Below are 16805 nucleotides of genomic sequence, written 5' to 3' on the forward strand. Positions count from 1 at the left end.
GTACATAGGGGGCAGTATTATAGTAGTTATATCCCTGTACATAGGGGGCAGCATTATAGTAGTTATAGTCTTGTACATAGGGGGCAGTAATATAGTAGTTATATTCTTGTACATAGGGGGCAGTATTATAGTAGTATTATTCCTGTACATAGGGGGCAGTATTATAGTAGTTATATTCTTGTACATAAGGGGCAGTATTATAGTAGTTATATTCCTGTACATAGGGGGCAGTATTATAGTAGTTATATTCTTGTACATAGGGGACAGTATTATAGTAGTTATATTCCTGTACATAGGGGGCAGTATTATAGTAGTTATATTCTTGTACATAGGGGGCAGTATTATAGTAGTTATATTCCTGTACATAGGGGGCAGTATTATAGTAGATATATTCTTGTACATAGGGGGCAGTATTATAGTAGTTATATTCCTGTACATAGGGGGCAGTATTATAGTAGTTATATTCTTGTACATAGGGGGCAGTATTATAGTAGTTATATTCTTGTACATAGGGGGCAGTATTATAGTAGTTATATTCCTGTACATAGGGGGCAGTATTATAGTAGTTATATTCTTGTACATAGGGGGCAGTATTATAGTAGTTATATTCCTGTACATAGGGGGCAGTATTATAGTAGTTATATTCCTGTACATAGGGGCAGTATTATAGTAGTTATATTCTTGTACATAGGGAGTAGTATTATAGTAGTTATATTCCTGTACATAGGGGGCAGTATTATAGTAGTTATATTCCTGTACATAGGGGCAGTATTATAGTAGTTATATTCTTGTACATAGGGGGCAGTATTATAGTAGATATATTCCTGTACATAGGGGGCAGTATTATAGTAGATATATTCTTGTACATAGGGGGCAGTATTATAGTAGTTATATTCCTGTACATAGGGGGCAGTATTATAGTAGTTATATTCCTGTACATAGGGGGCAGTATTATAGTAGTTATATTCTTGTACATAGGGGCAGTATTATAGTAGTTATATTCTTGTACATAGGGGGCAGTATTATAGTAGGTATATATCCTGTACATAGGGGGCAGTATTATAGTAGTTATATTCTTGTACATAGGGGGCTTTATTATAGTAGTTATATTCTAGTACATAGGGGGCAGTATTATAGTAGTTATATTCCTGTACATAGGGGGCAGTATTATAGTAGTTATATTCTTGTACATAGGGGGCAGTATTATAGTAGTTATATTCTTGTACATAGGGGGCAGTATTATAGTAGTTATATTCCTGTACATAGGGGGCAGTATTATAGTAGTTATATTCTTGTACATAGGGGGCAGTATTATAGTAGTTATATTCCTGTACATAGGGGGCAGTATTATAGTAGTTATATTCTTGTACATAGGGGGCAGTATTATAGTAGTTATATTCCTGTACATAGGGGGCAGTATTATAGTAGTTATATTCTTGTACATAGGGGGTAGTATTATAGTAGTTATATTCTTGTACACATTAATTTAAACTTTTTGAAGTATCAAATGGGAATAATATCCTTGTGTTAGTAATGTAGTGGTTAATTATTTCCCCATAGGGTCAGTTTTGTAACATATTTTATTACTGCTAATCTTTTCTGCAAACCAAATGCAATGTTTCTTATTTGAATATAATTGAGCTCATTTGCATCCCTGTGTATGTACAGTGTAACCTCAGCCTCTCCCTTTAGTTGTAGAGGTCCCTGTACTGGGAGGTAGCGCAGTGTGATAAGTGTGAGCCGGTGACGGCTCGGTGACACTGCTATGTACCTATGAGAATGCATAGACCTCAGGCCACTCCCTCACCGCACACTTCTGGCTCTTACACATGAATGATTTATTAGTATTTTGACTTTTCATTCAGTTTGATGATATTTTATAGAAAGCCCCGAAGCAACAGAAATCCACTTCTCCATTTATAGCCATGAAAGAAGCCGAGCATGGAGATCATACATCACATTATTACTCCATCTGTAGCCATTGGTCTCCACCACCGCTGCCATTAAAGGGACATTGTATAAATATAATAATACAAGGACATTGGTATCAGAAGGAATAGATTAGATTGTGCAGTAGTTTTCTGTCTCTAGAGGTTTTAGCTGTCAGAATGGCCATCAGCATCACTCCATGAGCAAGGAGCACATACTGTAAGCAGTCACAGCCAATACTGAGAGGCTGATGACATAAAGAATAGTTCCTGTATCCTCTTCAAGGCTGTACAAGGGAAGTTTAGACTGTAAAAGGCTCTGATTGGTAAAACTGATGATAACGTATTGATACATTACCTTTATATCCCCCAGGGTCATTGTGGAGGAGAATAATGACAGTAACAAGCAGAGGTGATAACATGAGGAAAAGTTCCTAAATCTGTTTCCTGAGGTCTCTAGAAGCTATGCAGGATCAAAACTAGACCAAGAGGGGAAAATATAGGAAGTAATTGTTCATATATATCCACACAGAGCTCCTCTGTGTTATAGCTTCATAAGCTGTTACACTGTCTCCCCCTTCCCCTGCTGCCTCAGCACTGCTACAATGTAGCAGCCTATGATGCTACAGTATAGGAGGCGGCTCTGGTCAAACCCCACAGAGCCCTTCTGGGTCATTGGTATAATTTTTAAAGTTGATTTTGAAGGAAGGAGGCCTTGGATGACAAATATAAGCAGATCACCACAGTCCCAGTGCCTGGATGTATGAGTAATGTCCCTGGTTTATCATGATGGATTTTCATGGTAGATTTCCTTCAAAGCCTGTACAGAGGATGAGGCTTGACTATTAAGTTGTGATTTTTTATTTCTTCCCCTACGTACTGCACCTACCTCTTTCCCTTCTTACTGAACCAGGAGGTCAACTAGCAGATCACCGGGAATCCTGGGACCCCAAAGTCTCTGATATTGGTGGGTAATCCTTAAAGGGGATGGTATATTGTACGGCCATCATTCTGGAAAAGTCCATCAATACTTGAATGGTGGGGGAATACACCTGAGCCCTTCACCGATCATCTACTTGTTGCCTTGTAGACACAAGGACCCAGAACCAGATCAGATCACTCCCTATCCCTCAAAAGGGGAGAAGCTGTAATTACAAACTCTTCTCCCATTCTCATTCTGTGAGAGCCTCATGTGGTGACTTCTGCTACAATTACATCCTCATCAAATATTCACTTTCATAGGAACCATCCTATTGGTCCCAGCAACTCGGGTATTAATTCTACTGGCCACATTCACCATCTCTAAAGCTCCATCCCTTTAACCAAGCCGCATTTCCAGTTTATCTCTATTATATTCTATAGTATGCCATTGCTAAACCCCATTTCTGATGCAACACTACCATCAAGTAGCGGAAACCAGTAGTGTTCCTTGTGTATGTGCGCACAATATCCTGTACTATGTACTAATTTGTGTTGACAATAAGTCTGCAAAACTTGGTACATTTGCAGAATTGCACGGTTGTCCTTTGGTAGTTTCCCCCATAATGTATCCATGGACCAAGGGAATTTAAGTCAAGGCCTGTCTCGGTTAGTTAATCTCATGCATTGCTCTCAGTTTCAGCTATTCTGAAGCCTTTCTGATCCACCAGTAGACAGGTTGGAGGTCCTGCTTAGTGTCCAGAGGATTATCCCAGAAGCTTGCACCAAATTCAGCTGCCCATGCAGCAGAGCTCATCCAGCTCCTCAGAAATGATACAGATTCCAGACACATAGAGATCCCTGGTCTTAAGCGTAAGATATAACTACCACAGCCAGCCAATGACACACCTGCCATTCCTTTCTAGGATTTATTGCCACTCTATTACCCCATTGGTTATGTTTTGAGTTTTTTTCACAATAAACTGTTTACAAACTCTCTTTTTCTTTACTTCACCCTACTAACCCGTGATAGGGTGGATGAGGCCTACCCTAGGACATAGTGGTACTGTGACTCAAGCTTTGGGCCACAGCTAGGCCAGCCACTCCAGTCCTAGCCTACAAGCTGCCCTCCACCAAAATCTCCATCTACATACATGTTCCCGTCAGGGCCCGGTTGCGCGTGTTGGACCTCCAGCTCTGTGTCCTTTGTTTACAGGGCAGCTAACAGATAATCATTGCAGGGGCAGGTGGTTGCCCCCATTGATGGTCTATCTGGAGATCATCAATCTTTGTCAATCCTTTAAAGTGTAAGGCAGATCTCTTAGTAATTCTCTTTATTCCGCTATATCTGGCATAGCGTGTGGTATAACTACAACAGCCCTTCATCCCATCTGCTCTGCAGCTAATACACTCTGTTTATAGAAAATATATAGAGCCGGGGATTTACACCGAGGCTCCAAATGCAATGACATTCCGGCAGAATTTATCTGTAATTTCTCTCTAATTTGTTCTCGCCACAGATGACTCATGTTCCTGAAAAGGACAATTATTTTTAGAGAAAATAATATAATGAATAGTAAACAGAGTGAGAGAGATTTACTATGGCTTCTCTAACAGTTTTTAGGCTGAGCGGTAGTGGGCCGGTCAGGAAGGGATGGGGTGTGAACGCCCGACCCATCATATTTACTATAATCTCCACCAGAAAACAGGTGGAGACTATAGCGGAAATCTCCGCCTGGTCTAAACAAGGCCGACCAGGCAGAGATATGATCCGGATCTACTAAGAGGGCGGAGCCTTAGTATATCCAGGACGCCGGGTCCCGGCAGGAGGAATCTTAAGACTGCCATGCAAAACACCAGTTTTAATAAATTACCCAGAATGGTCAATGTTAAATCGATGGGCTCCTTAAGTTCTAGATCTTTTGAGGACCTCTATGAAGCTGAGTCCCTAGACAATTGCCTTATTTTTGTTCACACCCCTTCTTGTTAATGGGGAGGGTTTGTATGGTGCAGTGGTATAACTAGTACATAAATTGATATGGTAATAAAGTTACTGTGACCAAGCCCGGCGCCAGCACCCGGCCAACCCGGCCCCCTCTCGGGCCCCTGGATCATTTGTACCACTGTAAAAATGTCAGTGTCAGTGTGTTGCCAGGGGGAGGGTGGGGTGTCAGTGTGTCCCCAGGGGGAAGGTGGGGTGTCAGTGTGTCCCCAGGAGGAGGGGGGTCAGTGTGTCCACAGGGGGAGGGGTCAGTGTGGCCACTAGAGGGCTGGCCACAAAAGGGCCCATTAAGGCTCTGTCGCCCAGGGGCCCACTAAAACCTGGAGCCTGCCAAAGGCAACACATAAGGACCCTACCATAATCAACTTAAAGGAAACCTACCATCAGAAATCTACCTATAAAGGTAGGTCTGATGGTAGGTGGCTCGGAACATGCTAAGCCCTAATACAGTTTTACCTTATCCTAAAATACTTCCTAAACTAAACCTTATCTAGCCACTATGCTAATTATCGTCAGGTCTACTAGGGCGTTGATAAGCCTTTGATCCCACTGCCCAGGATACATACATCAGATCAGAGCGTTTCGATGCCCAAGTGTCTTAAAAATCTTTTAAATGCCACACCCTAAAAAACCCGAGGTCTATTTATTGTCCACAGCCCTAAAAATGTGAGATAAAGCCAAAATATTGACAGATTCTCTTCCAATATCGGATAAACGTCGTCTTGACTTTGAGAGGGACATCAGTATGTCCCACATATTGTTTACAAAAAATTGTACAACCAGCTAAATATATATTATTTTCAGACTTATATGTAGGGTAGCCATTGTTCAACCAATGTGTAGTCTGATCCTACCGTTTATATCTCATTAACTCTTTCCTTTATTTGTCAACCTACAGTCTATAATAGAGGTGGCTGGATAGAAGAGACTAAAAGAGGACCACAAAACAAATTTTTGTAGTCTGTTACTAAGGGATCATCTAGGTCCATAACCAACCATGTAGCAAACCGGTGTGTCCTTATATGGGACCTATAAGTGGGCACAGATGAAGAAAGGGGCACACAACCGCCTATACCAGATGTCAAGTGGTTGCGCTACAATGATACTAATAAACTCTTCGTATAAACAGGTTACAAGGTAAGTTGCCGCCACCTAATTGGAAACAAGACGTTCTTTTCTTGTTACGCTATCTCCAGATTGTCCGACTAATATCCGTAGATTTTCCACACCGCACAATAATGAGAATGTGCGAGTCACGCTGTCACACAAGGTTACACGTAACAATCGGAACCGGCGCACTTTGTTATCTTAATCACATTTGGAACAGAGCGGAGGATGAAATGAGAAGGGATCCTTTTGTAAAAACAGCTCAAGATAATTTGTACAGACATCGACTTCCATCACCCAAAGACGACGCGACCTTGTGGATGGAACGCGCCTCAACCTTACAATTTACTTTCCCACGTCAGAGAAAGAACAGAGATTTATTAATGAATAAATATGTGAAATTTGAAGCGCACTACCGTCCAGTTACACCAGGGAGACTTTGATATTCAGGGGGCAAATTAACCAAATGGTCAACATTGTGTATTGCAGATGTGGCACTTTAAGTTCCTGTTTGGGATAATAAAGTTATTATTATTATTATCATTATTATTATTACATACAGGTGGTCCATATGCATCAGGAATACAAAATTATTCATCATAATAAAAAATTCAGAGGTACAACGTAGAGCCACAAAAATGATAAGGGGTATGGAGGGTCTCAGTTATGAGGAAAGATTAAAACAACTAGATTTATTTAGTCTGGAAAAGAGACGACTACGAGGGGACATGATTAATTTATATAAATATTTGAATGGTCCATACAAAAAATATGGTGGTAAGTTGTTCCAGGTTAAATCAAATCAAAGGACGAGGGGGCACTGTCTCCTACTGGAGAAAACAAGGTTTAATCACCAGAGGCGACAGGACTTCTTTACTATGAGAACTGTCAATCTGTGGAATAACCTGCCTCAGGCGCTGGTCACAGCAGGGACAGCAGAGAGCTTCAAGAAGGGTCTAGATGCCTTTTTACACCTAAATCACATTGATGGTTATGTTATATAGAATTGTTTCTCCTAAATCCCTTCCTCATCCAATCCCTTCCCTTCTGAAGAACTTCTGAATATTATTGAAGACCCATCCAAAGTGTAAGTCATTTTGATCAGATTGGTGGCAGTACAACACCCTGAACCCCACAAGAATCAGTCATTCTTAGAGAAAATGCACAGGGAAATAGGGAATGGAGCAGAAAGCATATAGCTCCATCCACAGTGTTGTGGCCAGACTAGGTTACTGCAGATTGGCAACCATTCATTTAAATGGGAATTGAACTGTAATGGCTCCACCACTTCACCAAGAATGGAGATGTCTTCTTCCTGTTTCATAACAGAGAACTAATGATTGGGGTGCTCAACTTTTTGTAACGTCCTTCCCCCACCAATCCGATATTGATGACCTATCATTAGGAAAGATCATCAATATCTTTAGCCTGCAAAAAACATTTTTTTGTTCCAAAAAGAGTGCCTCATGTTCAGGTGTCATTGCATTTCTCCAATCCTGTCATATCCCTTTAAATCTGACAAATAGAGACATAAATAATTAGAATCACAATAATAAGAGAAGTCTATCACCCCCCCACCCTCGTAATACATTCATTTTCACCGTAGAGAAAGAACAATTGACTGTCAGTGATACATCACACTATTATCGGAACATTGTCAGGAGTCAGTGTATCTCAGCGGGAGGCGGATCGTAATTCCACAAAAAAACAAAAACAATCTGGAGGAGCTTTCAAGAACGTGGCGTGCAGATTCCAGCTGATTGGCAGGTAATATGCTTCCCTAATACCCGGTTTATAATTACACCGCACCCTCCTGCAACTTCCTCAACTGGAAAAAAAAAAAAAGAATACTGAAAAACATCATGTAAAAAAAAAACAAACAGAATACAGATAGACAAAAAAAAAAACTATAAAACTTACTTAAAGATAGAAATTATGTAACTAAAATTTAAATAACTGTAGAAGAAGTAGCACCTTTGAGGAACTCAGGGAGGAGAAGAGAAGCCAGGAATGGTAAATATTAAATAATGTATATTGTCTGCTCAGGGGTCTCCAGTATAGTCATCTACTCTGGGGTTTCCACTATTAGCCATCTTCTCTGGGGTCTCCAGTATTATAGTCTGCTCTGGGGTCTCCAGTATTTGTCTGCATGGTGGTTTCTAGTACTTGTTTTCTCTGGAAGAGCTCCAGTATTTGTACGCAGTGGGGGGATCCAGTAGATGTCTGCTCTAGGGGGCTCCAATATTTATATGCACTGTGGGTCTCCCCAATATTATCATCTGCTCTGGGGTCTCTCCATTATTTTTGCTCTCTGTTCCAGAGTTTCCATTTTATTATTGTCTGCTCAGAGGGTCTCCATTATTATTAGTCTACTCCAGGGTCTTTAGTATTTGTCTGCTTTGGGGGGGGGGGGCGGTCTCTAGTATTAGCCATCTGCTTTGGGGTCTGCAGCATTATTATTGTCTGCTCCGGGGTCTCCAGTAATATTGTCTGCTCTGAGGGTCTTCTGTATATGTCTACTCTTTGAGTCTCCATTATTATTAGTCTGCTCTAGGGTCTTTAGTATTTGTCTGCTGTAGGGGGGCTCTCTAGTATTAGACATCTGCTCTGGGGTCTGCAGCATAATTATTGTCTGCTCTGGGGTCTCCAGTATTTGTCTGCATGGCAGTTCCCATTATTTGTCTTCTCTGGGAGAACTCTAGTATTTGTCTGCATTGGGAGGCTCAGTAGATTTCTGATCTAGGGGGCTCCAATATTTATATGTTCTGTGGGTCCCCCCTTTATTATTATTATTAGCTTTTATTTTCACTCTCTGCTCCGGGGTTTCCATTTTTATAATTTACTGCTTTGGGGTCTCCAATATTATTAGCCTGCTCCACTGGTCTCTATTATTATAAAATATCTTCTCTGGGGTTGTGTATTATTATGTATCACCTGCACTGGGGTCTGTATTACTATGTATCACCTGCACTGGGGTCTGTATTAGTTATCTTCTGCAATATTTGGTTTTTCGGATGATATTTCTATATTTGCTGTGTTTTTTATTTCCCAGTTGGCATTTTGTGCTGTAGTTGTAGCTGTATCTAGGGTGTTAATGCAACTGTCAGACCAATCAATGTAATACATGTAATGAAATAAAATGCAGTATTTTAGCTAAACATGGTAAAAACACATTATACAGTGCGGATCAATCAGCATGATGTCTGTTGGTTCTCCGGCATGTCATGCCTCTTCGGTGGGTATTACCCTTTAAAATGTTGTGTAAACCAGAGAAAAAAAATTGAAGCTGGTGCTGTGAATCCAGCCGCGCAGCAGGGGTTAATTACGGAGGCGCGCCTCTAACAAATACTCTGCAGACAAGCCACTGGCACAAATTGCCGCAGCTAAATGAGCTTTCATGATAGTGTCGAATATAATGATATCCTGCCTTGGTTTGTAAGGTAAATGCCACCGGGGCAATCGTCAGTCTCAATCATCGGCCATTTATAACGCTCGCTGGCTGCTCGGCCATTGTTTTCGCACTGGTCTAAAACAAAGTGACACATGGAAGATTGAAAGGCACAATTTAGAGGAAAATAATTCAGCGAGAGCCAGCCACTGGGTCGCCTCCGATTTTCCTATATGCTCCCTGTTGCATTTGCCAATTTCGGATGATGACAAGTCTACGACATGAAGGATTTCAAGCATTTCTCTTGCATCAGTGCTCATATCAGAAGTACCTCTACTATAGAACCAGAGAGATAGCTATCACACCTCCTATCAAATTTTGGTGATAAGTGTTGGTTTTGGAGGTCCCAGTGCTCAACGCAACGAAAAGAATGTACTCATCCCAACTTTTGGAGTTTTCATTTACATTTTATCATTTTAAGGACACACACACATCAACAGGGCTGCTTTTTTTAGGGATGACAAATTGGAATGCTCCTCTCAGCTGAGGACACGCCCCCGAGGAGCATAACACTCATTAGGTCTTTTCAATAGTTTGCATTTCACTGTGTGAGAGTATTATATGGCCATTGCGTGTTTGGATATTGAGCAGCAGCATTATATGCAATGAGTGATCCCAAACTTTAGGTTCAGTGTCCTATGCTTGCCAGCTCCACCTTACCCATGTCATTTGAGCAGCCAATCAGACTGCTGTATGCCCCTAGCAAACAGGCATGGCTGCGATTAGCCAGGTGGACACTTAGTGGATACATCTGACCAATCAGGTCCTACACTCATCAGCTCCACCCAACCATTCTCACTTGATGGGCTGCAGAGCAGCCAATCAGGCAGCTTTATGCCCCTAGATAACAGGGGTGACTTTGATTGACCAGGTGGACACCTGGTAGACACGTCTGACCAATAAGGCCCTACACTCATCAGCTCCACCTAACCCATGCCACTGATGGTGAATTATAAATCTGTCTTGTCTATCTTTGCACATCCTACTAATTTGTTTAGTTTTATGCTATAAAATCTGCCAAATTTTGCTAGAAGGTTTGGAATGTGGTGCCAAAACATTGGCCATGCAAGTTTCCCTGTTAACCACTCCCCTTCTTTGTTATATTTGTAAAAAAAAAACTTTCTAAAATGCTTAAAAAATGTAAAACAAAGAATGGGAGAGAGATTTTTTGGTGCGAATTCTATAAGAATTCTGCAGAATTCTACCGCCCCCCCCCCTTAGATAGGTAAGACTCAATCACAAAGAGCAGATCTGCCATAAATGTATACAAGGTGAAACACGGCCAAGGTTATCGGAGGGAAAATGCTCCCTACTGTCCGGTAATTTGTGTCTCGTTGTGTTTTATGGCCGCGGGGAAGGCTTTCCTTCATACCGGCCGGTGAAAAGGCAAAATCTCTGACTATTATTTGGACAAATCGGTTCAATAAAAGATCAGAGCCCAAAGCGGCTTACCGGAGAGATCCCATCCCTCACGCGTGGCGATGGCTTTGCATACCCTGCTATCTGTGTTTGTCATAATAAATCTCGAGGTTTAGATGTCACATTTATTTTACATCAATTGAGCGCGGAACATTGCGTTCTCTCCAATGCTGTGTCCCAAAAGGCCCGAGATTTCAGACAGACATTATAGGAAATGTGCTCATTTGTTTCTTCATCTGGGACTGGGGTAATAAATTATATAAGTGACAGTCACTGCGTGGGGGGGCAGAGAAGAGAAGAAAGGAAATTCAAGTCCACATTTTGGCTTTTGTTTAACTATTTCCACTTGGATACCCATGCTTTTCATCTGTGTCGCTTCATCTGGCCATAGAAATGAAGTTTATCGCTGAGCATAAGACGTTGCAAACAGTCTTCAGTATACAGATCTCTCCCAAACAAAAAAACACAAACCCTTATTAAGATGTCAAACATGCGACTCGTCAGGGCTTAAAGGTAACTTGTCATAGCTATTGGCGACACCAAACTGCTAACATGTCCTTATGGTGCTTAAGTGGCTCTGGACAAAATTTGCAAAAGGACCACTTTGTCGTTGAACTGCTTTGAACAGTATTGACTAAGTGACAAACCCAAATTTTAAAAATCTGTTTGCTTTGCACCAAAACCCACTCCAAAAACACTTATCCGGGAGACTCAAAATTGCGAAGTTCGCTATGAACGCTAACTTTGTGGCACGGGTGCGCTGAATACTAATCAAGGCACCAGAGGTCCAGCCGAAGAGTGGTCAAGTACAAGCTAAGGTCAGTGCAAGCAAAGTACTTGATAAGTCAATAGTCAGGCTTGTGGACTGACAGCACAGACAATCTTTATCCATGTAATTCAAGTACCACAGAGAGCGACCTGTATCATATGGTGAAGTCTGAAAAGGCGTTAAACATATACAGATGACTCCTCGTCAAGTTGTTCAACGTTAATGCTCCATTGATGAAGAATTCCTATAGGATCGGACTAAAGTAGTTCAATCACTTTTGATTATCCTTCCATTCTTATACATTTCCTCTTCCTTTCGAGTGGAGATCGCCTTTAATTCCGAACATTATCCCAGCCGGAGAAATAAGACCATTATTTGCTCACACTGTGTCTGTGAAAACCACCGATACATATAAAAAATAATCTCATTTTCCTGCGGCTGAGCAGCTGCTTACCTGAGATACCGTCCACGGGAGAACGCGAAGATAAAGTCAAACGGCTTTTCCCTAATCTCATGATTATTTTCCATTTGCAAGTTTTACTGGATGATCAAACACTCGGCCGATCTTATTACTCTCTCTCCCGCTTCTATTATGGGTGATGTATATTGTCGATACACATGTAAACATTTCATCCACGATAACGCCCTATAAACCCGTCTGAGTCCTTAACTGCCAACGGCCCGCCAACGTCTGTGACCCTGCTCCCTTACAATGTACAATGTATCTCTGTAACTATGTATCCTATAAGACATATAAAAACGGGCTGAGCCGAGTGATTTTCCGGCTCGTCTTATCTCGTAGAGGAAGTTTATTTTACTAGGAAGGTTAAAAGATATTACACCTAGAGCCGTCAGTCACAGCAGATAGAGACGTGTTTATGTGAAGTTCACAGGTGAATGTCGAGAACGGTGTCTCCCGCCTCGGTAATGTCAATCACTAGATTACATAACATTCTCTCTGAGCAGAGAAGAAGCTATTCAAGTCCAGGAAGATTGTGGAATGTGGATGTTGGTGCTTCGTCTTGGTGCTTCGTCAAATCCTACAACAATCCTCCTTCCTTATAGTTCTAGTCTGGGGCATAACTACAGCGGTGGCAGCCATAACAGCTCCTACAAGGCCCACAGTGGCAGGGGGCCCGGCATCCAACCTGAACCACAAAAGAATGGAGTATTTGAACCATTATATACATGTTATGCTGCAGCATAATATGTATATAGAAGTGCACATCCTCCACAGTATACAGCTCATCCAGGCACTCAGATAAGCAATATCGGGGAGAGGGAGGGGACAACAGTGTGTGTGTATATAAATATGTATATTTTCTGAGAAAGTAGGGGGGCCTATTCAGAATTCTGCTATGGGGCACTAATCTCCTAGTCACATCCCTTTTACCAGAAAAATCCAAAAATCTGCCAGGGTAATATTTTGTATCCCACTCGCGTGGTGCAAAATCAGGGATTGTCCCTATTGGTCGACCATATGCAGATTTGTAATTGTAAACCCCCAGATATCTCCAATGGGGCTTGTAAAATATATGTTGTCATTGGAATATGGAAATATTCTCACACTGCTGTGCTCTGTGCCCTCTGCATTAAACTGCTTCGAAGCCTCTACCCTTCTCAACATCAGATTGTGTTGGGAATTGCCCCTGTATGTGTTGTGTTAGTAGCAGCAAGACTGTGAAATATATATTTCGGAATTGTAGATGTAAGTGCACTAAGAGACTGTCCTCACACTGCTGTGTTCTCTGCAGCAAGTGTAATGTATTGGCAATGGGAAGCTGATTAATCATTCCTATATGTGTGTTGTTAGCACCGTGAGAGGTAGATTTGTATTTCAGGATTGTAGATTATCCAACTGCACTAGGAGAGTGTCCTCACACTGCTGTGTTCTCTGTAGCCGGTGTTAGGTATTGGCCCTGAAATAATCATACCTATATGTGTGTTGTTAGAACAGTGAAAAGTAGATTTGTTTTTCAGGATTGTACATTGTCTACATGCACTGGGGGAGGACCCTAACACTGCTTTTCTCTTAGCACTTGGAATTGAATTGTTCTATAGACCCTCACATGACCTGCCATGAGTTAAATCTTCAGCAGGCTTCTGGTTAAATATTACAGCTCTTACTCTCTACAGAGAGCAGGGGCTATGAAACAGCTCAATGCAGAGAGCTAAGAGCAAAGCAGTGTGAGGGCAATTCCACTGAAGCTACAATCCAGAAAATATAAATCGATTTCCTGCTGTACTTCTACAACAAACGACACACATATGTATGACTAACATCCTTCAAGGGCTTATAACTAATACTGTCCTTCGCTTTGTATTATCAAAACTGCTGATAGATTCCCTTTATTCATAGGTTTTTGCCATAGAAAAGGGTCTCCATTCTTCAAAAACATGTCATGGTTGCTTCTGGAATTGCAATGCAGCTCCATTAAAATGAATCCTGCAATACCACATGCAGCCACTGGACAAGAGTGGCGCTGTTTTTGAATTTAAAAAAAATCAAGCTTCTTTTCACCTAGGACTATAGTGTTTTCTTTTCAAGGTGAAAAAGCAAAACGCCTGAAGCCTGTTCTACAGATATTAAAGATGATCTTATTTCGAAAAAATGTTTTACTATTTCTTCAAATATCCAAAAAGCGCTAAGAATAAGTGCTCAGTTTTACTGTACAGAAAGAATCCTTCTACAGCTCATAAAAATCCATTGCCCACCAGGATGAAAGTGGCGGCAGCGTTTTATAGGGAGGAAAACTCTCCCTGCCGCTCACGGAACATGAATTACTCCGGGAGAATAGACGTGGTGGAGGAACGTAATCCCTACAAGATGTTCTGACACTTCTTTCTTGGCTTCTTCTTTCGATACATTGTTTAATGTCAGTCCAAGACTAAACCTCTGCTCGGTGTTGATTAGACCCAACAATAGAGAAAAATTAATGTCTGGTCCTACATGGAAATATTATTTTAACAGTTTAAATTGTGCACTTTGTGGATTTTGAAGTCTTTGGAGACCAGACCAGTCTTCTGTCACTCACTCATGCAATGTATGTTGGAATATCAAGGGTCTGTAAGTAAAGTTGTACCTTGAGACAGGCTTGATGCTCAGCTTTGTCCTAATAATAGAGCAGGGAGACCACGGATAACAAATTATATCAGCAACCTGAGGATGCCAATAAAATTTAAAGGAAATTCATCATGATAAACCAGGGACATTACTCATAGATCCGGGCTCAGTGACTGTGCTACTCTTCTTATATGTGTTATCCAAGGCCTCCTTCCTACTAAAATCAACTTTTATAATTATTCTAATGAGTCAGCTTCACCACTTGAACATACCTAACTTGGGTACTACTTTGGTGTGAAACCGACTATGGACCTGATATAATTTGACTTGCTTACTTTTGTGCCTTTTGTATTTTTGTAGTTGGGTCTTGAATTTTCGGACCTGATGGATAAGAATAGATATTCTTGATATATGCTCGAGAATAACATTTGGTGGCATCGTTTACATATTTTATTTATGGCATTGATCAGAGGCGCAAGCCAAAATAATAAGTTTTTTGTGTATGTGCTGTTATATTTGGACAAAAATATCAAGTTTTGTGTCCACATGTTTCTTTGAAATGTACCATTGTACCATTGTTCAATGTATGTTGCGTTTAAGATGTAAAAAAAAATGTTGCATTCTTTGCCTATACACACATCTCTTGTTACAGTTTAATAATACATCAGGCAGAGGGAGGGAGGAGAGACAGTGTAACAGCCTATAAATCTACAGCACAGAGGGGCTCTGGTAACACCCCCAAGAGCCATTCAGGTCCATTAGCATAATTTAATTATCTAAAATAATCTAAAAGTTGATTTTAAAAGGAAGGAGGCCATGGACAACAAACATAAGAAGATTATCACAGATAGATCTATGAGAGTAAGCATCCCTGATTTCTCATGATGTATTTTGATTGATGGTAGATTTTCTTTGAAGCACAAGAGAAGACATGGGTCTTTATCCCATTTGTCTCTCTGAACCAGATATCTTTTAATAAGGAAAAACTGCATTCGACTATTGTGTAGGGCCCTGATCTTCATGGGATGTGTTATGGCCAAATCCACCCCTGTGTACATACAAATATTTAATCTTCTTGGTTCTTTCCAAAGGGTTGGCCAACTACATTGTTGCCAATGGTCTCTGGGGACCAAGGTCCTCCTGACAGCACACATACTCCATGGAAGATAATAATATAAACACCGAACTTTGATACACTTTTATGGATAAAACTAAACCCAATTTTGCAGATGACGAGACCAGGGTCACCATAGGATTACCTTGTTTCCTGACATCCTCCACAGCGGAGATTAGCTCCTCCTTCAGGTCGTGGCTTTCTTTTGCAATCTGCTCGCCTTTCTCCAGAAAGTTTTGGGTGGCTTGTTCCACAGAGGCCGCAAGGACATGAGCCTTTTTAGATCGACCTTTCTTTTTGCCTGATGGACCCTTGCTGCTTGTGTTAACCAGAGTTGTCACCTGTGGAACCAAAGAACATCGGTCAGTCACATAGAAAGGAGAAGGTCCAATGAGAAAATAATTGAGAACACAGAGACGGGACAAATTGTTTTAGTCTTCTTCTCAACCTTAAATTTATACTTTGGTTTTCAGTTCCTTGTATTATTGGGACAAACCTAAAGCTTTGAATTAGAGCGTAGATCTGAAAAGGTTTTTAACTTCTCCTTGCAACTTAAAGTAGTTTTCATCTCCCAAAACAAGAAGAGTTATCGAATATTTGTCTAAATATAATTTAAAAATTGTTTTTGTATTTTTTTATAGAAACAGATCAGGACCTTGGGCTGTGAATGGTATGGACCTCGGGCCCATTCATCTAATTACAGACACAACCTATGAACAGGAGTAAAAGTGTTTCTGTAAAAAAAATCAAAAGAATGTAAAAATGTTAGAATTTGAAGAAACCCCCCAGTTGAGCATCAATGGCTCTAATTCTGCATGCGTTTACAAGGTGGACTTAGTTGGAAAAGTCTCCAAAGGAGAAACCTTATTTCCTCAACCTAGTCAAATGCCTCTCACTCAGCCAAACCAGTTCCCTACACTATACTGACAAGATGCAACCACATCAAAACTGTGCTGTCAACAGCTGGGAATCTGTTTTTTCTGGAAAAGATATACCGGGTTGGCTTAAATACATCATGTTATTAGGGTTATTGTAA

At 40.9% G+C, this 16805-nt stretch overlaps 1 protein-coding gene across 2 annotated transcripts in view; it reads right to left on the minus strand.

The window, feature by feature from the left end:
- CTNNA2 (catenin alpha 2) overlaps positions 1 to 16805 on the minus strand; it is a 1396423-nt gene that overhangs the window by 1209903 nt on the left and 169715 nt on the right. For both annotated transcript variants that reach the window (XM_072126314.1, XM_072126313.1), the window contains exon 3: positions 15915 to 16110. In XM_072126314.1, coding sequence (XP_071982415.1) covers positions 15915 to 16110 — 196 coding nt within the window. The remainder of the gene's footprint in view (positions 1 to 15914; positions 16111 to 16805) is intronic.

This window comes from Engystomops pustulosus, chromosome 1 (genome assembly GCF_040894005.1).
Source record: "Engystomops pustulosus chromosome 1, aEngPut4.maternal, whole genome shotgun sequence".
Taxonomy (NCBI): Eukaryota; Metazoa; Chordata; class Amphibia; order Anura; family Leptodactylidae; genus Engystomops; species Engystomops pustulosus.